This window comes from Rhopalosiphum padi, chromosome 4 (assembly GCF_020882245.1).
Source record: "Rhopalosiphum padi isolate XX-2018 chromosome 4, ASM2088224v1, whole genome shotgun sequence".
Lineage (NCBI taxonomy): Eukaryota > Metazoa > Arthropoda > Insecta > Hemiptera > Aphididae > Rhopalosiphum > Rhopalosiphum padi.
The window spans coordinates 27650703-27676929 of NC_083600.1; the positions used below are offsets into that span (position 1 = coordinate 27650703).

Below are 26227 nucleotides of genomic sequence, written 5' to 3' on the forward strand. Positions count from 1 at the left end.
ATGTTTGAGAAACAATGTTTCTGAAACATTGTGACGTTCGATTAACCTACGTTTTTTATTTAACTTTACCTGTTACTAGTGAAATGTCTGTCAAAGTTCTTCATTAACATTTTTTGTACTCCATCTGCATCTGATGGATTACTGCAAGCGTCTCCCATGGAACATCTGCCTCCGTTCAAGTCTTGCCACATAACCATAGGGACTTCCCATACTCCTAAAACGTGATTTTGTTTGTTATTTGTTCTTATTTTTTACTCTATAATTTTATTTTACCTGGATACGATCTGGTTGGACATGGTGGTATCATACAGTCGTGGAATAATTTATAATCAAGTGTATATGGCCAGCTAGGAGGTTTGTTTTCGTAAATTGGCATAGAAGAATCATAAGTAAAGTTACTGTCATACAACATTTTGAACATTTTATTGCCTCCTACCTATAATTCAATTTTAACATGAAAATCGACCATTATTTATATAATTTAAACGTATAATAGTAATTTTGTTTCGACATACAGCTAAAAATGGGGCTCTCATTCCTCGTATATCTTCTTGTCTGACTCCACCGTAAGCGGATAGTATTTCTCTTTGACCAACGATTTCTTTTGTCCATTTCTTTTGTGAGAATTGTTCACCAAAACTATGTGAAACTGAATGCGAGGCAATCTCATGACCGGCGGAATATAAATTTTGTACTTGGCTGTAATCTGTCCACTCATGCGATACGTAAAAAGTAGCACTTATTGGGCAGCCATTGGGGTTTACTCTGCCCTTTTCAAATAAATCGGTGTAAAGTCCTTTGTTTAGATCATTTACCGAATCATCAAAAGTCAATAAGACAATTTGCGGAGTTTCTTCTGGTGCCAAATCGCCTGATAAATATTTAATATCGTGAATAGTTTAATTTTTACAAAAGAAATTATTTCCAAATGTGAAATTTTACCAGGTATTTCTTTGCCTCCACAACTACAGTCTGGTAATTGACAAACATCTTTGCGACATTTCGCAGCAGTCTTATCGGGTTGTGGTGTCGGATAAATTGGATCAGGCCTATAAATAAATGTCAAAATGACAATATTAAATTTTGATCAATAATTTAAAATTTGATAAAATATATTACCGTGTTGGTGCATATTTGTATACATCTACAAATTCTGAAGCCTTACTGACTATGGACGTGGATGGCTTTAATGTTGGTCTTGTTCTTCTGTTAAGATCATATTCATTAAATAATGCGTTAATTGTATAGATAAATGACCGGCTATAGTTTAACATACCCAACTGCAGGAGTTCCTCTGTCGATATCATTACTGCTTGCTGTCGTATATGTTGCACCTCCACGCACTCTGCCTCTATTGAATACAGACACATTTATTTAAAATTTTCAAAGGCCCTTAAGTTAAATTACAATTAGTGGCCATAAATGCGGTGTTATGGTCGTAATTTTGGTTGTGACTGTTTTTACAGTTTAATGCGTCAAAGCTCATGAATGCAAATATTTTTTTAAAATGTTTTTTTATCAAAAAGCATTTAATGAGTGAAGAGTTATTTGATTATTACAAAAACATAGAGTGCAACAAAAAACCATGATAAATAGGAAATTCAGAATAAAGCGAAAAGCTTATAATTCCCTCCACCGTTCAAAACTTGCTATTGCAGCATGCAAGTTTTGTCACTTTATACATTTATTATTTAAAGTCAATCGAGTCACTGCATATCAGTAAATTTATCAACTTGATGTCAAATTTAGTTATTCACATTATTATAATAATAATTTGATGAGCATTTTAAAGTTGGTACCATTAAAAATATAGCAAATAGTTATTGTATATTTAAATATAGCTATCCGATAGTGGGTTTAACAAGTACGATATAGTATAGTATTTCCGTAAAAAACTTTTTTTAAATGTTAAAACCATTTTATTACAATAATTTACGTAAGTTTTTTTGTGTACTATATTACAGTTATATAGAAAATAATGATTGCTGTTAAAACCTGTTTAATTTTTTACATTTTCTCATTTTCTCATTTTCTCATTTCGATATTATTTGATATTAAAATGTAGGTATTTTGTTATTAAGTACCTATTTGGTTATTTTATTATTGAAAATATTTTAATTCAAATTACATTTAAGTATTAAAATATATTTCACTTATATAATTATACGTGTATCTACAAAATAAATAATTTTCGATATTTTCTTTGAATTTATACTTCATATTGAATAATTAATTAGCATGTTATATAAAAAACCAATGATATATATAATTTATTTAAATTACTAGAATGTATGTCAAATTTCAAGATTCGCTAGTTTTTTGGTAATAAATTCATAAACCAATAGCTCAACTATCAAAAAGTATAGTAAATTTAACAAAAAAACAAGAAAATAAATCATAGCTTATACTCAAAATTACGTTTTTCCAATTATATTTTTTAGTTGTACCTAACAATATTATATATTTTAATATTTATACGTATTATTATGCATTGATGTTTTGTTTGAAGCTATATATATATATATATATAATATATATTTGGCATTTTAATAGTGGCTAGCGTCTAGCAAAAATAAAATATTTGAATTTATGCGTTATTTCTGATAAAATCTGATATGTATTGACCCTCAATAACATCCTCCATACCTTGATGGTTTTTCGTTGCACTCTCGGCATTCTGTTACTGTTTTGCTTGTGGGTGCTGGCACCGTGACTGGCTGAATACTCGGACCGCTCTTGACTCTTGAATAATCATTAGTACTTTTAAATTCTGACGACCTTAGTGGGGCTTTAGTAGTTGAGGACGTTGTACTAGTTTTTTCTACTGAATTATCATCAATATAGCCTGTTCCCTCATCTTCAACTACAACATCGTACTCTTGATCGAAATCCACCGATCGAATTGTGGTTGTCGACGTTGTTGTAGTTGTACTTGGTGTAGTGGAAGTGGTAGTTGGAGCTTGGGTGGTTCTGACTTTGAATGGTGTAGTTTTAACAGTACCGCGATGTGTGGTAACATCATATTGCGTAGTATTGTAAGGATCTACGATTATTCTAAAGTCTGGAGGCGTAGGTTTTGATTTTTGGGTAGTGGACGTGGTTGTCCAGAAATAGCTTCCTTGAGGTGACGGTGGTCGTAAAAATAATGAAGGGGTTGATGGGTATGAGAGAATTGTTGAAAGAGTAGTAGAAGGTAACGTGGAGGTTATAGGTGTTGATGTAGGAAATGTAAACCTTGAGGGAGATGAAGTCTGTTCGGGGAACTTAAACTTTGAGCGGTCCGGTACGAAGGGACTTACACCGACGACTGTTGACCTGATTAAAATTATATGTACAATATTAAGAGTAAGTATGTACAAATAAAATTAGAAGTAAAGTTGGTATGTTTAGTAATTGTATGTTATGTAAATAAGGCAGTGAAAGAGTATATCATTTCAATAAATAATTTTGTTATAAGATAGTTATGATGAATTTACATTCAAAGATCATTAGGTCAATATCATTGGAGTTTAGACTTGTTTTAAAAAATATAAAATCCATTCCAATTTAAAACCATATTATCATATGTACACATTTTTAGTTTTTACATTTACATTATTTTTACATTTAATTTGCATAAACACCATATAATACAAACACATCATACGCCCACTATATTTTACATCGTATATATTATTTTAATAATAATAAATTCACACGGCCTTATTTACATGTCGTTGCAGTTCTGTGGTTATATATATCAAAAAATAATAGTAATTCGTTTAGCCACTTATCTAACCAAAAATTATAATTACCTAACCATAAGCGAAATTAAAATTTAAAAAAAATGGTTTCTCACCTGTAGGTTGCTTTGGTCTGTTGCTCTCGTTGAGCTTCTTCTTCAGTGATCTGTAAACGATTCAATCGGTCGTAACATTAACATTAAGAATAATTATTTTGAAATATTGAAGAAATGTGATTAAGTTTAATTTAGTAAGTTTATTATTTATTTACTTGTGGTTATTAATTTCTTAATAACATACCGTAATATATTATACAATAGTTCTTAAACAACTATTTATTTTATTTATGTACTATTAAATATTGAACTAAGAATATAGTTTAATATAATTTAATACTTGCCTTAAGGTTATACTCTGGTACATATGTATTAGCTTGGTATCTTGGCGTGGGTTGTTGCAAAGGTGCAGGGACTCTAAAGGTATCTTGCTGAGGTTGAGACTGAAGCTGAAGTTGTGGCTGAGGCTGAAGCTGCGGTTGATGCTGAGGTTTTAATCGATTATTATTATTGTTTACTGATGATAAGGTAAATTGACCATAATCTATAAATAATTTTTATTTAAATAGTGGTGATGATAATTAAACCTCAAAAATGTAAAAAATATATAATTTATAAGAAATATTAAATAACTCACCAACATCTTTGTAGATTTCAGAATCGTCATCATAAATACTATAAAAAGCCGGATCATATTGTGTTCCATTACGGTTACTAGTGGAAGTAGTGGTTTTAGCAGTGGTTATAGGTTGTACAGTCTGTTCAACAGCATAGGACGGAACAGAAATCTGTTGGGGTCTACAATTTATATTCAAATTAGCTTATATGGCATAATTATTATAAGTGTCACAGGTTTAAAATCTATTAAGTATACACTACAATACGTTGTAAAAAATAGAAGGTTTTAGTTCAGTTATAAGTTGAATTAGGCGTCCTTTATTAGTAAAACTCGTTTAAAAATTGCTTACCTTTAAATTGGCCTACTTACGTGATATATTTTATTAAAGAACGCCTAAAATGTGTTCATGTTAAGTCATAGTAAATGTCTCACCTTTTTAAAATGTTTGGTCGAATAGTTGGTCTCGGCTTATATTTAGCCGATACTGTTGTTGTGTCAGTCTTAGTTGGCAATTTGTATTTATTTTTTTGTTCATCAACTAAATTTAAAGCAACTGTAGTTTCATGAATAGCCATTTGCATAACTTGTTGGTCTTGGGGTTTATTTTTGTCCTTTATTCGAGTGTAAGCCTCTGCGGCTGAATCATAAGGCTTTGGTCTTTGTGGTATTTGAGTCAATTCGAAATTAGGTGGCTTATGTAAATCAATAGTTTTTGAAACATTTTTTAGCACAGTATTTTTAGATATACTTTCTGAAGGTTCATCTCCATCCCCTTTGAATTTCATATCATCTATATTAGTTAATTTTTGAGGTATTTTGGGTTTCTTTGGTGTTTGATCATATTCTTCTTCGTCGTCATAATAGTATTCATCATCTTGTAAGTCATCTCCTTCATTATATTCTTCTATATTCTCTAGTCTACTTTCTTGACTATTTTCTTCTTCTTCTTCTTCTTCTTCTTGATCTTTGGCAAATCCTTTATTTTGATTTTTGTCAGGTACACCATCACTATCTCTACTAATAATTTTTGTGAAATTTGCTGGCTGGTAATTATGGACTACTGCTAAAGGTTTATGAAGGTTGGGATTAATTACTTTGGGTTTGGGAATTGGTTTTGGCTTAGGTTTTGGTTTATGTAAAGGCTTTTGCTCTTCTTCATTAGATTCAGGAGATTCTTCTTGACTTTCTTCTTCTTCGTTTACATTTTCATTTTCATTTTCATATTCATTTTCCTGACTTTCATTTTCTTTATTTGTATATTTATTATTATTGTTTTGAATACAGTTTTTACCTTTACATCTCACTCTAGTTACTAATTGTTCAAATTGTTCATCAGCATTAAGTGGTTGTGAGTTTTCTTCTTCATATTCTTCTTGGTTCTGCAGATTCTCTTGGTTATCAGGATTTTCTGGATAATCTCCTGTATCTTCAATTTCTTCATTTTTTCCGGGGTTTTCATCGTCTACTTGATCATAAACATCATCATTTTCTTCATATTGTTGACGATAAGGAGGCATTCTATATCGCGAAGTAGGACATGGGATCATAAGTCCCGGGTATATTTTTGATTCATACAAGCATCGTTTGTGTTGTCTCGAGTTGTCTGTGTTTGTTATAGGTACATATGATGAAGATTTGGGGGCGATCCGATAGTCTTTTGGTAATTTGCGCAAAGCATAGTTTGTTGTTGACATCGTCATCTCAGTTGGTCTTGGTCTTGTCATTCCGCTGTAGCTAATGTTTAATAAAAACAACGGTGTCATCATACAAATTACACAGTATCAAGTTGTTCCCTTCACCATTACTACCAATATTCAATATTGTATAATGTATATTATATATTGATGGGTATTGGTATTAACAGTACTTAAGTTGGTTCTACAAAGTGTGATAGTCGTTACCTCTGTCGAGTCTGTCGTTTAAGACGTTGTTTACCATTGTTTTTGCTCGTATCGTTTCTGTTGCAACATGCGTGTATATTATGTACAAACAAAATGTTAAGTATTATAAGTTCTGTAGGTGTTCATTAGTTGTAAGTATATATATATTTAAAAAACACTAACCTGTAATTTTGATTTGGGATTTGAAATTGTTTGTTTTTTTCTACACCTGCAAATTGCTAGAATATAAAAAAAAAACATAATATAGTATAGTCATTAACTCATATATTTTAATCTGTAAAAAGTGATTAAAAGTTTAATAAGTGGTGATTTATTTTAATTTGTTACCGGTATAATATTTCTATGTTTAGAAATGCCATCTCTGTCTCTAGCTACTTGACCCAATGTTGAAGGTTGACCTCTATATACTCTTTGTTGTCTATCACTGTCATCTTCAATTGCTCTGAAGTCTTCTTCTTCATATAATTGTTGTTGTTTTACAAGTTGTTCATTGACTTGTTGATCTTGAACTTGATGATGTTGATTAAATATAGACGGAGTAGCTCTTTGAGGCTGTGCTGATGGATGTCTTTGACGATCAGACGACCGAGCCAAAGCCAATGCGTTTTCTTGGTTATCAGGTTGGGTAGCTGAAGTCTCAACTCCACATCCCACATTACGAGGCCAATCGCATGTTTGTAGTTCATGACTAAAATAAAACGTAAAATTTTAAATTGTCTCTCTATTGTTTACGATTTATTTAAAGTATATGATTATCGGTTACACAGATATATAGGTTTTTTTTAAAAATATTTCACCTAATAATTCATTATTTTATTAACAGTCTGGGACATAATGTTAGTGTTATAAAATATATTATAATAGAACACATTAAATTCATTATATTGAAATAATAAAAATGTTAGATATAACGAATTCATTAATATTTTATCGTTATAATTGTTAACTATTTTAATTAAAATTAAAACGATTTTTCACATACCTGCGGTATGTGTACTACTCGTATATATAAATACAATTAAGTAAAGAGTCAGATATTTTAATGGTCTTATATAAGAAATATTCAATTATTTCAATTGGTAGGTAATAGGTATTGTTTTATGATTTATGCTATTGTCTTAATAACGATTATGAGGAAATCAAAATTTCGCATTTAACAAAAGTTTGTTCATTTGCAATAAGTTGCAAGTTGTAGACATTGAAAAAATGTGTTATCTATTGAAATTTATCGATATAATTTTAACAGCAATCTACTAAAATACCAACATTTTGCACAAACAATTTTTCAAATAGGTAAATAAAATATTCTTTGCAAATTCAAACATTAGGTAAAATGTTTATATTAAAATAAAAAATAATTAATTTCCAACTAAAATGTGCAAATTTGATTATAATCTGTGACGTTCTATTTTTATTTTAAGTCACTCTTAATACATTGTATATTGTATCTAAAAAAATTTCAATAAAATACCCACTTATTTGTTCTTAAAATTTATATACATTTGGACCATTTGGTACCTAATAAACAATTTTATTGATTAACTTTAAAATGTTCCAAAATCCCTAAAATTGTTTAACTCTATTTTATAGTAATTATTAGTAGTACCTAATGGCCACATTGTATAGTATTAAATTGTATATTGTATAAAATAAAATCGTATAATATATGAAAATAAATAAAATAAAACAAATATATATATTTATATGTCACAGATGATGTGGTTTTTCAAAAGAAACAGGATGAAGTGATAAAAATAATAATAATAAAAAATATTATGATGTAATTTTTAACGCAATATCCTATATATAATGAAATATTACAGAAGTCTAATAACTTTTGAATTATTATGGGTCGTTAAATTTTATTTATTTTTAATTGAAATCTATAATCCGATCATAAACGAGAACAGCAACACAATCACGTCATAACATTCATGTAAAATACGTCCAACCGTTGTCGTGTGTCCTAAATAGTAGTACCCCTATTGCCGAGGCCAGTTGTTGTTAATTGAAAAGAACTTTACACACACGTAATCTGATATAATTTTTTAATAATATTGAGTTTGGTTAATGAACAAATGGTATTTAAAAATAAAAATAAAAACATTGCGTCACATAAAGTATGCCTGATGTGTGATGTGTGAAAGTGGTATATCACATTTATAAATTCGTATCTGATACCTACAATATTATACTTATATATATATATATGTGTGTTGTGAAATAGTTTTTATAATTTTTCGGATTCCGGAACCTGTGAGTATTAGTAGGTAATAACATACATATACACACATATACACACATATAATATCTATATTTTATATGCATTATGCATTATGCACGCTTACTCAATCATTACATTACAATTAAAAGCTTACCTGTACATCAAACCTCCAGTGCATGACTCTAAAAGAGCACCACCGAATACGCAGACATAATACTGGGAACAATCATTTGGATGTGGATAGTATCCGAATTCTTCTGGGCATTTGAATCCTTCACCGTTCTTTTGTTCTTGGCATAGACCTAAAAAAAAAAAAAATTAAGTTAGCAAATATAATCTGTTTATAAGACACGTATTATACATGTATTATGTCTATTATGTACTATATTATATATAATATATACTATATAGTTATATTAATAGAGGAAACCATTATTTTAAATTTAACAATATTGCAATAAATAATATCTTTAATATTATTGGTTATGATAGGACTTACACATGTAAAACCGAATCTAGCCAATACTATTATTATTATCAGTATAATTCAAACAAGGTCAGACCATGTGTGAATGATATTTTATTACTCATTGTTTAATTGTTTCCCAACATCATATATTTTTAAATAATCAAAAACAATAGCATTAATATTATTCCGGTTTGAGTGGAGGATTTTGTATGATGATTTAAAATAATTTATTATGATCTTTGTTACCACAGAATTTTTGATCTCGTGTAATGTATTTTTTTAGTGTAGCAAATACTTAAAACAAAATTTTGCCTCATTAATTTTAGCTCTTGATGGGTTGGTAATCTAACAACGTACATTATAACTTAAAGTATTTATATTAAAAATAGAAATATTTTATTTTAAATAAGGAAGTATTGAACATTTAATTTCTGTTTTTGAGGTACCTCTTATGTTCATTCACTAATTTTCATATAGGAAATATATAAAGTATAAATATATATCATACAGTTAAATTATTAGACTATTTATTTTGTGTAATAAAAATGTATCTAGTATTTACTGATTTATTTACAGTATAGCCCGATAGGTTAGGTATTATTTTAGTTATACAAAAAGTCGAGCAAAAATGTATCTATTCCTTGAAAATTTCTCTTAAAGTTAGATATCATAGATTAAGGAAAAAAACATTATGCTCATCTTACTTTATACCAGAATCTTTGCTGTATATAAAATGTGAAACTACTCGTATAGTGTGGTAATAATATAATTATTTTATTATGAACCGTTTATAATCATAAACGATTTAGTTATGACTTATGACATTACGATTTATATGATTAAACACCACGCTGTTAACCGTGTAAAGTTTAAGGACTATGACCAATTTTAAAAATATTAAAATATAGTTTGTGCTATAATATTTAGATGTCTACCAAATCTTGTTTATTGTCGATCTACGTGGTGAAATAATCAAAAAAGTTATTTCCCCCCAAGACTACAAACTCTTAACATTTAAAATTAGGTATAATCGAGATATTTAATTCGAACATTTATCAAATAGTAATCGTGACGAGTCGTGTGCAAATATACAATCGTAAAACAACCGTCTTTACGACCGATACGAACGATTTCGCGAGACATCGAGACGACTTGTACGAACGAATATACAGAGATGTCGTTATAGTTCTGTGAGCGTCAAAGCATACATTAGGCGCCTATCGTGTGTGCGTGTCTGCGTGCACTTATAAACAAGACACAAGAGTTTTTTTTTTTTTATAGATGTTAGACCAAACATTGTCCCAAAACTGCACTCACTGCTGTATGGTCTGTGAACATTATTATCGTGATAATAAAATAACTGTGGTTGACGCATATCATTATAGTGGTCCAGCGACAGTGGAACGCGATTAAATCCGTTACAAAACTATATAGGTATTGTACAGCCGAAAACAGCAATTTATTGTCTTCTGGTGTGCAGTCGACTATAGTCACACAGCACCATTTACCATATTATACGCGTGTTGTGTCGCCTGTGGGAGTATATATAGACAACGTACAAAACATAATATTATAACGTTTATAATACATCGCGTTATCATTGTTGTGTGTAGGAACAGTGTAGGCATATTACATACCTATAAACGCACGCGCGCGCGTGTGTGTGTGCGTAAGATTGTGTGTGTGTCGTACGACGTGTGCCGTACAAAATGTGTGTATACATTTATATACATTATATGTATATGCGATATAAGTACCAGTACGAAAAAAAAAACTGGTCCAGAGAAGTAATGTCAAAACTCTAAGGCGAGGTCGCTATAGATATAATATGTATATGTGTGTATAATATTATGTATTATTATATTATATACTATGCGCAAACGGGTGTGGTCGGCCTGGATTATCTTACGTCACACGCGCGCGCGATATTCTGATATTCACACAAACCGCGGTCATTATTAATATTATTTTAAATATATGGTCTATATAAGACCAGGTTAAACCGATAATAATATTGTACCAACGTCTGTCACCACGGTTTTATCGTTTAATCTAAAAGTTTATATACACGAATTCGGGGGTGGTCATTTATGGGGTCATTGTTTTTTTTTTATATTTTTTTTCCCACTCGTTTCAACGCGGCACGAGCTATAATTGCTAATTAACCGAACACGCGAAACAGCAATAATAATAATAACAACGAGAAAGACAACGAAAAATCGCAACGATAAATGATTATTATGTCGGAGATAGTTTGTCCTCGATAAATTCCTTAAATGGTGGAAAAGGTTGTGATTTTTTATAGGGCTCACGAAACGCGGGTCAATATTTCTCCACCGTTTTATGTTATAAAACGAATTCGATTGTCTATCATGTGAATGTGAAATGTTTAATGTGTTACAATTTTATAAGAGTTAATTTAAAAATATAAGTATATATTTTAATTAGTTGCGAAGGCCATTGCAGTACTTAAATAAAATATCCCTATTATTTTATAATGCCTTATGACTTTGTATATCTGGATTGGAAGCAATCGCAGAATGACTAGAATGTAACTATTTTTTTGTAACTAAATATTTCATAAATCTAATAATGTATTGAATAAAATCGAATTTCGTTTTATAGGTAATAATAATATATTAAACTTTACTATTATTCGTTACCATGCCTGCTAATTGACGTCGGGTACCTATAATCTATTTATATTTTAACCTTGTAGAATCAAACTGTAATTTCAATTATTGTTTAAATTATATAGGTACATATGTTGTTTAGTCATTAGTCATTACATTACTGTAGCAGAACCAGAAAAACAAGAAATGTCCATCACTCGCGGAGTAATAATTGGGACACATTATTTGCAAAACAGACTAGGTAGAAAAATACAAATTAATGATTCAATCAATTTGAAAACAAAAAAATGTCCACATAGACATATTAAAAACTTAGTTTTCTCGAATGAATATTTTGTTGTATTCTATTTGATTTATTGAAAATAAAATATTTAACGACCAAATTAAATATCATTAATAAAATCGCGTTTATACAATTATTTTTGATAATTGAGTTGACTGGTATCTTTTTACACTTGTGTCTAACGTGGGACTTGTATCCCCGATAAAACCTTTTATCATTTAAAAAAGAACTTTTAACTGGTTTCACGACTACCATACACAGTATGCATTATACATATAATATATAGTATTAGTATAACATGATATATCTATTGTGTCGAGGGAATGGACGGTTTGGCATGTTCTTAAGATACTCGGGTGGTCACCCATCCGTGAGTACCAGAAAAGTTTGGCGTGACTTAACAATGACGCAACGAGTCACTTTCATGATCAGCCGCGCCTCATCGGCCCTCAACTTTTACTTTTTCTATAATAAAATTCGACATTTATCGTACAATTAGTAATTACTATTTATATTTTTATGCAACGTTGGTATTTGGTACACAAAAACTATTACTTATTTATTTTATTTTTACCATATAAAATGCATTTTATTCTCTAATAATTACCTATCATCATATTATATGTGCTTATTATATTATAATTATATAAATGTGTACATTATACGTACATAATTAGTTTTGTTCTTTCAGCGTTAATTATTAATCAAGAAGCACCTACTAGTGTTAGTAATATTGGCAATTAATAGTAATAAGTTACCAGCATTATATAATGTAATAACTAATAAGATATAATAAGTTTTATTTAAAAAAAAAAAATAATTAATTTACTATATATAATAATATCATAGTACTATTATAGTATAGTAATAAATAGCAAGCAAGATTTTTGTCCAGTTATCCAATCTTAGTGTTGTTTTATCATCACAGTTGATCGTTCGTTAAAATGTCGGTTATCATCAAAAGAAATCATCAGAGTTCGAAAAAAAATATACAAAAACAATCAAGGTTTGCCTAGAATTTGCATTTAATGTCAAATTACGAAACAGACACGCTATCATTGTATACATAGTTTTTCATTATTTTTCAACGAAAACAACGGATCTTTAACACAAAGATCGTTATTATCGATATTGTTTTTCAAGGATATATCCTTAGTGTCGGTCGTCCCTAAAATTAACGTAGGTATATATATATTATATATAAATAAATGTTACCCGAAACCCGATAGATTCTTTGGGCGATGGTCATATAATGAGTAATAACATGCTATAAATTTTTACTTTCACTGAATTATATTTATTTGACTTGGCTAGCGTCCACTGGGTTGTGAAATTGTGTTTACGTGCCGCGTAATATAGGGAGTTGCACATCACATCATTGCACTTTTTTTACATTAAAATACGAACAGTAAATAACTCAAACCATATCGACTTTATCAAAATAAAAAATAAATGTAGGTACACCTCGATTATGTAAAAATAAAAAATTAAATCGACGCATTCATTAAAAATTATTTATTGATAATAAAATGTTTCTCTTTAATGAAATGGTTTGTATATTATTAAGTACCTATACTCCAAGGATTAAAATCTTGAAGAATCTTAATCGTGGCTTACCGAATAACTGAAAACTTGATATACCGACACACTAAATATACAGATAAAGAGTTTTTTTGAACTATATAAATAAATAAATGTATTAATATTTAAAAATTATAAATATTACAAAAAACATGTGTATATTATTTGTAAAGATTACGAATATTTTTCAAGTAAACTATCTATATGTATTAACTATTTTTATATTCCGCCTTGTTTATGTATTAAGCTGAAAATTATTCTTGTAATTGTAGATTCTAAGTGGAACGATAAATATATTGATTTTACAATAGTGTTATAATATGTAATAATTTTTTTTTTTTAATTTAATATACAAAGTTCTTCATAAGTTTACTTTAATGGAATTAAAAATAAAGTTTAGCGTAAAGCCACATACATTTGTTTGTGAAGACATGTGATCTTTCAAAATTGATTTTGGTTCTTGCTCTATTATAGTATTAAGTATAGTGATTGCACATATTTTATTTTATTTATTTTTAAATTTAATATTATAAGTCACTAAACAAACAAAAATACAATATTTACTAAGAAGTAATTGACATCTGAAAATATCATCATAATGCAGTTTTTATGAATATTTTGATTACAGATTGTAATGTAGGTACCTATTCTAAATTACCTTAAAAAAAAATTATTTTTGTGTTTTGTGAAATTATGATCTTTTGGTAAATTGAAACTTTTTCCGTTATAACCGGAGACGTCAACGAAACGAGTTGTCAACTAATTGGGGATCGGCGAATTGGACCTGAATCATATTAACACACCTTATTACTCAGGTAGATACTTAAAAAAACATACATAAAAATTCATTTCAAAATGGCTATTGGCTGTTATTTTTTGCAATATGCAAAGTATAATATAATATTAATAAAGTAATAACTCAAGTAAAATTACTCGATAATATTATTACACAATGGCATATTGAAATAATTAAAAATTATTATTGTTTTTTTTTTTTTTTTTAATAATAATATTTTTGTATTATCTAACCGAGTATGTTAAGAATAAAAAATATTTTATTTTATATTTTGACTGTAGGTACCAAATTAGTCGCAAATTACTTGAGGTGTGTTATAAATTATAATTTACTCGTAGTAGAAATCTGGTTCTAAATAGATTAGCATCAGGAAATGACTATAAACTTAGTAGTTTAAGTTGATAGCTTAGATAATTCTTTAAAATGTAATTGCGTTTGTGCAATAAATAGTATTTATTAATTTCATCGTGGAAATATAATGAAAACTAATAGGTAGATAGTTCGTAGGTATACAAATTGTATTTTTCTTGGTTTTGATTCCGAGTAATTTAATCACGTAATTATATATAATATATATGATTTATGTAACCTAATAATATTAATGAATGCCAAACGGAAGCATCGTCGTGATGATATTATGATTGTTCAGCGGGACGAGCAAACGCGTTTGGGCTAGTGATTTAAGTCCGAAATTTGCAAACCGAACAATATATCATGTTGTGTGCTGCATGGGTTCGAGTTGGCGAACATTATTATCTGCTGCAGATTGAGGGTCTCGACCTCAGCCGCGGCTATTATCTACAGCGATTATTAAATATCTACGTCAAGAGTCGGATAAAACGTTATAAAATAGGCTGCAAACAATATAAATAGAAAAAAAAGAAATTTTTAAAATATATTATATTCTAACTGTGAGCACCTCGCACCTCGCGTCGTGGTACGGCTATAGGTAACTCCTTCAGTCCCGTATTACAATACATATATACCTATAATACATACACGTGTATAATATTATAAATCGCAGTTCGTAATAATAAATATTGCGCAACGGCCTGTCCGTGTCGTGTGGGTCGATCTACTTTTCATCAGACTAGCTTTTCGTATAGATACACGTATAATATAATAATATATAATATACGCGTGAATTTAGCTGGCTATACACAGACGGCGCGTGTAATAATAATAATAATAATAATGATAATAATAATATTAATATACCTGTGTACATATATGTATATGTGTACGTTACGTTTTATTTTCATTATTATTTAATTTTTATTTCTCTTTTTGCTTTCTTTTCATTATCTCTCTTTGGATCGTCGTGACTGTACCGCCACCGCCATTTCTATTGTCTCGTTGTAGGCGTGTGTCTAATGTGCAAACGACTCGGACGCGCGCGCCATACGCGATAATAAAATATAAAATATATAATATTACCCCGCCACCGCAGCCTGCTAAACGCACGTAACGCCACCGTCATCGGGTAACATATTATATATTATTATAAATTTATACCCATTATAGCCGTATAAGTGTAATATAATAATATGTATAAGCGTGTGATGCATGTCATACGTCAAAATCTGTCACGAATCGCGCGGTTATTGTATCGATCAAAATAACGCGGACAAATTGTCCGTATACAGTGTTTAAGTTGCAGCTATCGCGCATACGGCATACCCGCATTATTATTTATTGCTATAAACATTGAGATTTTTAATAAAAAATTACGATCAATCGGTAATATTATACATGTTTGCGCGTGAGAAAGACGAGTCTGCGACGGTATGATTATGTAGTTATGTCGTCTACTGCAGTGCATGCTGTGCAGAGGCGTAAGCGCCAGAGTTAAATATAACGTTTTAATTATGTATTAGTTATTCCGCTTTTATTCGTTTTATTATTATACATATACATTACCCCATCAGAGAAACACTGAAGGTTTTATTATTTTTTTTTTTACTTGGATGAATTGTGTAACTTACTAAACGGCGTTTGTAAACGTTGAACATAATATTCTTAACTACATATTTTACTTGTGGTGCATTACAGTGGACAATACACGAGAATTGGTTAACCTATAGCATAATATGCATACGATTTTTATAAATGTATTTTCCGGAAACCTTTCAAATTTTTAGCAATAATTTCGAAACATCTCTATTTATATACTGTTATCGAATTAATTTATTGTTATGCTGTTGAAACAACTATATATATATATATATTATATATAATTCTCTTTTAGTCAGTAGTTGATATATCTATTATAAAATCAAAATTTAAATAATTCGACAATTTATAAAATCGTACATAACACCGCACTATATTATATTAGGTTAGGTTAGGTTACAGTATGAATAACAGTAGGAGTATGTATAATTCTTACTTTTGATCTCTAATACAGTAGTAATAACATATTGTCAGAAACCCAGAGACAATAAGATTATTCGTATCTATACGAACTAATAAAAATACTGGAAAAAATCGAATTTTAAATTAATAAATAGATACCAATCACTCGTACTTCCTTAATATTCGTCTTATTCTTTAATAAATCGTAGCAAATATCTACGTTATAATAGTAAAGCATTTAGAACAATATTATGAAAATAATTAATATTTATGCAATAGTATATAGTTATAGGTATTGATTGTATATAATTAATTTCCAAACCATTAATTGTAGACGTGTAGTAGCTTTCTCGTTCACCTCAGAATTAAATTTGTTGAAATAAATCTAAATACATGTTACTATTTAGATAATAAATTTAAAAAATACAAGAACATTTTAAATGTTAATACATTTTTAAATAAATAGAATAGAAATAAATTAGCGATCCTTATCTAATTTAATACCAGTTTAGTACACTATATATAGTGTTATTTAGTATAATAATCAATATTTTATTTTATTTATAAATTAAAATATGTTAATACGCACAATGTACATATATAAATATATTGAGGATTTATATATCATAAATAAATGAAAGAACAATTACCTAATCTAATATATTTTTTCGTAATTTATTGACCTAAAACATAAATTATAATCGTTTTTTTAATACTTTTCTAATCTGATTTATAAATAGTGTTGAATAATGATTACAATTACACCAAACATGATTATAGTTTACAACTCTGTGTACAAATTATACAGCAGCATGTATAGGTACTATGAAAAAATTATTAAAACGCCAATAAAATTATAAAAAGTAATTATGTACCTGCAAATGGATAATGTGGTTATTATATAGTTATTGCTTTTTACTTATTACATAGGTATAGACTATAGATACTATTAAAAATAGGTACTCTATAAAATGTTTATGTAACGAATTTTCTAAACTAAAAAGAAACTTAACACATGTTTTGTCCAAAAAAGGTTGTGGTTATCTGTCAACTGTCAAGATATTTTATATCATCTTATCTATAGGTATAATAATCTTTTCACACATTTTTTTCGGAAGTAAATCGGAACAAGAAAATCTAAATGCACGATATTACTACTATATAATATAGCAATGCATGTAGAGGGTATCTAATACCAAACAACGGCCTTTCTATACATATAGTAAACACATTTTTTTTTTCAAACACAGTTTACTTCCGCCGTTCTGTCAGTATGTATTATACACATAGACACATAGCTATATGTATATCCGTCCCGATTTACCGTCTGACCCGTTACAGTAGATATCCGCGTTAAAAGAATAATATAATATATTCGTACATAGAAAGTGAAATTAATTATTTGCAACCCGACAGATATAGACAGTACCTATACATTTTAGCAGTTCCAGTGTGTGTTTAGAATGTGATTACACTGATTACAATAAGAACTGTGGCGGCTGAACCGCAATGACGCGACCTTGGCACGTGCGCGGGAGAGACACAAACTGATCGAGCGATTTCACGGTGGATGATTAACACGCTGTTATAATCTATATCAAAAGTAATAGTTATGTATGTATAACACATTTATATTTATAATGTATGTCGATTTACTGCAATGAAACCGAACGACGCGCTTTACTAGAATTTGCGCTTTTGGAGCGTGTAGCCTGTTGTAACGCTGTCGTTAACATTGTGCACCGGATATTATATTTATATCATTGATTTACTTGAGTTACTAAAATATTTTATCATTATAAATATATAATAATGTATAGGTACGTGCATAGCCCGTGGTAATCATACACTACGACTGTACGAGTGGGTATATATAGGTACTGCAGTTTAGCCAGGTATACCAGAACCAGAACTATATGTACCCAAATTAAAAATCCTTTAAAGTTCCCTGGACTTTATTAACATCCATACATTAACCCACATTATATACCTTCAATAACGACGGTTAGGTATATATACCGCGACGTTTGAATATCCGATTACATCTCTAGCATTTGCAGAAACCCAGATAAATTACACGTGGATGTAAACACTGCAGTAAACTGCAATAATTTGAATGACTATTTATATATACCTACAATCTACATAGATTAAACCTAACCATTATTATAGTATTATTATATCAATATACTTAATGCCTATTGTAGATTACATGCAGTCTTAATATGTATAATATATTATTATCACATGGGTCTATGTGTCTATATATATATATGAACTATTATTATATAGGTACCTATAAGTACTTATATCAGTTGTGACTAGACTCATGCTGTTACATTTGTTGTGTATGCATTCAAAATCCTGCAGCAAATACAATAATAATATTTGTGTGAATAATATTGAATATCAGAATATATAATGTTGTAAACTGTTACTTTATGTGGTATTTATTTTAATAAATGCTGCAGCTAGTGTGTACGTTTAAATGTGGTTCTCGTCGAAATTACGTTTGTAGGTTATTGGTGATTTATTTATTTTGTCACTTTGTTTTTCCATTTGCCGCCTTTATACATAAATAATAATGCAACGTCAGTGTGTCTGTATAAGAATACGAAAACCAGATTCGTGTGCGTATTTGAAACGATCGTCGGTGAATTATGCAACGCGCATTTTTAAAATGAAATTCGGTTTGGTATAGGTTATACGTATATAGCCTACATAATATATATCACGTCAAACTCATTAGACCCTGTCCGAATCTGACTTCCTGTACATGGAAACGTCTTCGTCGGTGTGTAAAATAAATGTTTTATGGTATTTATGCGTTATAATAGATGTATTATATATACATGTATAATATAATATATATATTATATTTCGATTGGAAAAATATAGAAAAGGTATTATGGCGACCAATCACCATCATTATTATAGTCATTAGTCGTTATACATTATTATAGCGATTTCGCTTGACATTTGGCCGACCATCATCATATATGTACCCTGAGTTTGCATGCTTTTAGGTACCTATATAACCTACCATACATACTATTACTTCCGCACTCGCGATATATTGATTGATGATGCGTACCTATATAACACTTTGGTTGCGTTCTGAAATATTTATAATTATTAAATGTATGCAGACTAAACGAAAGATATAATATATAAATATAATTTAATATAATTTCTACAAAATGTCATACCCATAATATAGGTGAGCATATGCATAAATAAGATACGCGAAAGAGTATATAAATACATCTAACTTAACACTTATATTATATTTATATACTGTTTATTTATATTTATGATATTAATTATATTTAAAAAATGTATAAATTAGTATAAAATATTTCACATGCCCTTGCGGATATATGTATATGTATACACTAAGAATTATGATACTGAAATATGACCGTGTGAAAATGAGAAAGGGGTCAGACGCGCGACAGTTTGAAATCAATATATATATAGTTGTCAACGTGCGTTAAAGTCTCCGAGCTGATACTATTTATGTGTAACTATACGATATTATTATATTATATACCGCATTGTTTACAAGAAAAAATGGCTTTAAAAGAATAATATTTTACCATTAACATATTATATTATACAGCCATATTGTAGCGTGAAACGTAATTTCAACAGAAAATAATAAAATATTAATCAACGGCTGTAATAATAATCATTATATTATGTATAGTGTGCAGTATTTTATTATTATATTGTACTTATACATATATATCATACACCTATATATAATGAAGTGATTATGATATGATTACGTATTATATTTATAAATGGTATAGGTATATATAGAATAGAGTGTGGGTGGTTGAGAGTCGGATGATTGATCGCTCGATAAGTGAATTATACCAAGGTCGGAAGGAAAGTTGTATTGAACTGCAACAAATAGTGAGACCAGTTGTGCGTATATGGGTCAAATCGGTGTTGGCCGCAGGAAATAAACATACAATATGTCTCTGTGTATATAATTGATTTAGCTTGAATAAGCTTATACAAGAGATATTTGAACATTTCACGAATATATACCAGCACTGTCGTTTTCGTAGCTTAAGCTACTATTTGTATTTTTCGATTAATATTAACAAATATATAATAGGACGCAATTCATAGACAATAATATATAACAAGTATATTGTGTAAAATAATGTACCTAACTATAATTTATAGATATGAATCTATGATTATTTATAGTTACTACTTCCACGCGCCTGATATAATCCATGTGAATAATTGTATAGTCTATACTCTATATATATACGCATTTTGAACAGTTGTTGTAATCGTTGCATGTTATCGAAAGAAAAGAGAATAATTTAGTGAATATATATTTATAAATAGGTACCTATATGATAATTATATACCCATTAAACTCACTATATATTAACTTAATATTTTGTAACGAATTGTTCTTTTAATAATATTACGTGTTTTTCTGGTCGATTAAGTTCAGACGAATATATAACAACGAAATTAACTCACAAAGTATGTGTATTATTTACCTAATATAGGAGCATTGGTTTAATCTTATAGGAGCATCAATATATAGGGGTATATATACATATATATATATATGTAAGTGCCTATTCGTGCGTTAAACTTATCATGGTTTAAACATATTTTTAAAAAGCACTTATTTAACAGAGTAACGAGCTGTGATACGTATAGGTATGATCAGTATCGCTCGTGTAAAATATTTAATATAACGTATTTTGAGACCTGAATGTATAGGCAAATATTATAAAGTATAAACCTTGCTGCAGCAACTATGTAGTCTATTATGTGCGCATGGTGATCAGTTCGGACGTTGATGGTCATTGATAATAATCGTGTTGAATATAATGTATATTATGTGTAATTTTTTAGCTTATAGTTTTCTTAACGGACACGTGAAATTAATGTAGGACACCTGAACTATATCATAAAATATACGCTGTAACTGCATGTGCTCAGCGGTGACCATCGCCGTGGGCGTTAATTATCTCGTAAAATAATAATGATATTTTATATACACAAATATTATTGTAATATGCATATATGGAGGAGGTTTGTTCGCTCGGCACGTTTGTCATTGTGGAAAACCGCCTGCAAAAACAATGCGGCGGCGACACGTCGTCAAATATCGGTCGGGGCGACGACTCCGAAGGTCGTGTGCGACCTCGACGATTAACCCATTGTCGCGTGCGCTTTCGTCGTCGTCGCGAGACCGATATCGCACCGGTCTCGCGTGGCCTAGTATAATGATAATAATAATAATAATAATAATAATAATAATAACAACAACATGACAACCTACCTACTGATATTATTATTACATATTATACGCAATAATAAGTATATTGAAAACGTTCGCGTCATTGCAGATGGCGACCGCCGGATCAGGGTTATTCGAAGGGGTTGAGCGGGCACGCGCTCGTTTAAATTATACTGTTGTCGTTGTTGTTGGATTTTTTAGTTTTTACGTTTAGCGGCCGCTTAAAAACTACTAATTGATCACGTATCTGGGTCAGATTTAATAATAATATTAATAATATTATTATTAACATTATATAAGTGTAGTATATACTGCAATAACGCTTCGAGATAAGAGAGACATACAGAATTGGTTTGCCGTCACACGGCGCATCTTACAGTAGGTACATATATACTATATATAGGTACATATATTATATGTAGTGCGCGCCCGGTGCAATATATAGATGTAGACACGATATTATATTATATATTTATACGCAGAAATTATGCATTTATAACATACGCGTTATACACACGCTGACGGTGTCATAATAATATAATAATATATACAAAATACTATATTATTATATGCGTGTATATTATAACAGGCACGATGGTGGGTATAATAATAAGCGGGTAACAAGCCCGGCATAGGTATACATATTTACGTCATGCATTATAATATATATATTATATTATGTATTTACCCGGGCGCGCAGGCAGCAGGTATATATATATAGTTGATGTGTATAATGTATAAATATGTTTAATATTAATCTTTGGCAAGGTGAACCGCGTCTCGAGGGGCGGGTGTATACGTGTTCGCGTATTTTATAACATTATTATAGGTACCTACTTATTACCTATTGCACTACACATCTATGTATACATATTACATATATATATATATATATATATATATATATATATATATATATATATATTATATTATATGCCAGATACGTCTACTCGTAATACGCGCGCGCGACCGGTATCCTATTTAGGTATACTGGTCGTCAAAACACGTATATGTATATAGGTATCCGACATAATAATAATAACGTACGTTTTTATTATTAAATACGTATATAATACGTTTGATTATATATATATATATATATGTATGTAGGTACAATCATTTTAACACTGTATATCTATGTGTATTAGAATATATTATGTTGATTGAGGATTGCTATATGTGCGTGCGAGTTTGTGATCGGTGATCGGCATTCGGCACGGACGCGCGTCGCGGTCGCTTATTATAATATATGAATATACCTAGTATAGTATATGTACCTTTTAGTGCCTATATAATTATTATTCGCTCGTGAGATGTGTATATGTGTTGTGAATACCGTATAATGTGTCTGTATCAAATCTTTTAATAGTTAAACGCGCTACACTCAATTTTTGTGATGTTTTCGAAAAATATTTTTATGCGTCACGTCACCTATAGGAGGTATACTAAACGAGAGGAATCGTAAACATTTTTGTTGAGTTTTTTTTTTAAGTTTAAAACCTACAAACCTTATTATTTAATATTAGGAGTGAAATCAATGTTAGTACATCGTCCATAGGAAATATTGAAATCAAATTGAAGTAAACCAGCATCGACTTGACAGTTCATTGTACCTACGGACAATTTCTATATTATCAGCAAACAATAGTTTAATGAAATTTTGAAACGTTATGTCATAATACAGATAAGGAATAATATTAGTGGTACCTAAATCCTTGAGGATGTTTTCTTAATTTCTTACTCGTTTAAAGTCGGCTATAATACGTACAGCTATTATATACACAACACAATATTAATTTTTTTTTTAAATACTTCTCGACTGATCGGAGGATAACGTTATCGTAATAATAATAACAACGGTCGAAACAATAACGATGTGGCAATATTATATTATAATATATAATATACCTATATAAATATATTGTATATAGCCACATAGATCTGTTATACGTCTACATAGAATATATTTACAAGTTGTAGGACTGTATAGGTATATACCTAGGTATTATGCGTGGGCCACTGCCGCGGTTCATTCCGCTGTCTGCGTGCAGTCGAGGTTAAGCGATTAGCAGCATTCTTGAAATGCTCAGCCGAGTGTTATTTCCCATCGGTGCAGCGGTGGTGTCGCACGCGCGCGGTCGCTTTACAACGCGAACGCGGATTTCTTTGGTTTTCGACACGGTCGATTTACCGCCGTCAAACACTCGCATAATAATAATATAATATTAACTTAAAGCCCAACAGTCGCTTTGCCGATTCCGCAACGTTTGCCGCAGACTAATATTAATAATTACAATTTGGGACTTGAGTTTTGGGTTTATCTATTTTATATGACTAAATACTTTATTTTACAATTTTTGTAAACGCGGTAGACTATAGTGCCGTTAATAATTGTGTGTAGGCATGTAACAGTCGCATTTATGTGACTATAAAATAAGTAGGTATTGTATAAATATTAAATGTATTTATCAAACGATCAATGCGCATTATAAATACCTATAACACCTAAATAGGACATTAAAGAAAACAAAAATTCCCAGACCGGCGTACCGGACGAACGAAACATACAAAACACCTTTAATTTCTTAAAACTTTCAAAAATATACAACTTAATCAATCTAACCTATATACTAGTATCCTAATTGTTTTTTCTTTTATTAATTTGTATTAGATACTATTCGTAATAAACCAATAATTTTTGTATTTGTGGCCTTAAAAATTTAAAAAACAAATAAATATTAAACTATTTTAGAAAGATAAAAAGATTTATACTAATGCTTTTTAGTTTTTAGTAATAAAGAAACGTGTTTCATGTTTTGGAAATAAAAAATATATAGGTGAACTTGTATTGATTATAAAATAGACTAAACGGTATTGTTATTGAATAAAGTCTCTATACTTTTAGAAAGTTTAAGTGTTTACTTGGTAATATCTATTTTTAAGGTATTATAATTGCCCCGAAGACTGTTATATACTATTATTACTTGTATTTATTATATAAAATATATTAGGTTAATTGTTCATTTATCTGTTCCGAACGAATATTTAATTAGTCTATACGCTCGTAATCTTGTAAACAATAGTTACAATTTTATTTAATGTGGCCCGAGGCAATTTAAATTTGTTTATGTCTCCTTTAGAATGTAATATGTATACTTGTTATAGGCAATTTATTACATAGTATTTTCAATCATCGCGAGTTGTTTTAATATGTTAAGTTTAAACGTTAAACGTTTAAAACAACGTAATTAGTAATTAATGATTACAAATATATTTAATGTTTTACAAAAGAGAAGAGTGATTAACATTTGATTTTTTGCTGCACTCTTGTTTAGTGTAAATTCTATATATTATATTACAATACATAATACTCATAAAAAAATAAAAATAAATATTAATGACGAATATTTACAAAAATATGTTATGTTTTTATTATTGATTTCAATTATTTAAAACTCTATAGATACATCAGAATATTAGATTAATATTTTGAGAGAAAATATTATTTTTTGACAAATGTAATTCTTTAGATTTAAATATAATTATTTTTTAACTATAAATTTAGTTTATATAATATTGTACATATATTAATATGCTATTGTATTTTGAAATTGTTTCTGTGCATTGTACAAAATACATAATAGTAGTTCCGATTTAATAATTTTTCGGATACATTCATAAAACCAGACATTTAGAATTAAATATTAATATAAATTCAAAAACTGCTGGTGATAATCTACAAGTAGTTCTTTGTGAAAATGCCAAATCTTCATTATTGAAATAATAAATGATGTACTATATTAGTGTTGGCAGTTAGTAAACTGACAGTGCAGATTTCACGACGCACAGATCTTGGGGCCATTAAAAATCGGAATCCTTGGAAATTAACAGTTAACACAATAACACATTGTACAGCAATATAATATACCTACATATATTTATATGATAAAGTATTATTTGTGAACATTATTTTCATCAAATTACATTTATTATAAGTAAAAGCACGAAGACCGCAGGGACTGTTTTGCAACTCCGCGAGTAGAAAACAAGTGGCCGTAAACCATATGTTACACGTACACTATCGAACCATCACGAAATATGTCTAAACGCTCCGGTGTGTCAATATTTACGGACTTGATATTATTTTCGTTTCACTCGAAAGTTCAATAATTGTGAAATTCTAAAAATAAATAATGATACGTAAGTATATATTTTATGTACCTAATTGGTTTTAATTCTTTTAATAAAATAATTTTACAAAGGTTCTCCGATTGTGTCATTTGTTTTGAATGTGATCTCACATT

The 26227-nt window shown here is 29.4% G+C and overlaps 1 protein-coding gene across 2 annotated transcripts in view; it reads right to left on the reverse strand.

The window, feature by feature from the left end:
* The window catches only part of LOC132930987 (putative mediator of RNA polymerase II transcription subunit 26), a 46094-nt gene that overhangs the window by 2281 nt on the left and 17586 nt on the right, over positions 1–26227 (reverse strand). The window contains exons 2-16 of one of the 2 annotated variants that reach the window (XM_060997143.1): positions 8677–8824; positions 6626–6986; positions 6461–6516; positions 6299–6355; positions 4830–6131; positions 4416–4576; positions 4123–4322; positions 3839–3888; positions 2647–3315; positions 1277–1351; positions 1120–1206; positions 943–1049; positions 516–871; positions 274–436; positions 70–214 (exon numbers count right to left, since the gene is read on the reverse strand). In XM_060997143.1, coding sequence (XP_060853126.1) covers positions 70–214; positions 274–436; positions 516–871; positions 943–1049; positions 1120–1206; positions 1277–1351; positions 2647–3315; positions 3839–3888; positions 4123–4322; positions 4416–4576; positions 4830–6131; positions 6299–6355; positions 6461–6516; positions 6626–6986; positions 8677–8824 — 3937 coding nt within the window. The remainder of the gene's footprint in view (positions 1–69; positions 215–273; positions 437–515; positions 872–942; positions 1050–1119; positions 1207–1276; positions 1352–2646; positions 3316–3838; positions 3889–4122; positions 4323–4415; positions 4577–4829; positions 6132–6298; positions 6356–6460; positions 6517–6625; positions 6987–8676; positions 8825–26227) is intronic. The other variant, XM_060997144.1, reaches the window with a different exon arrangement.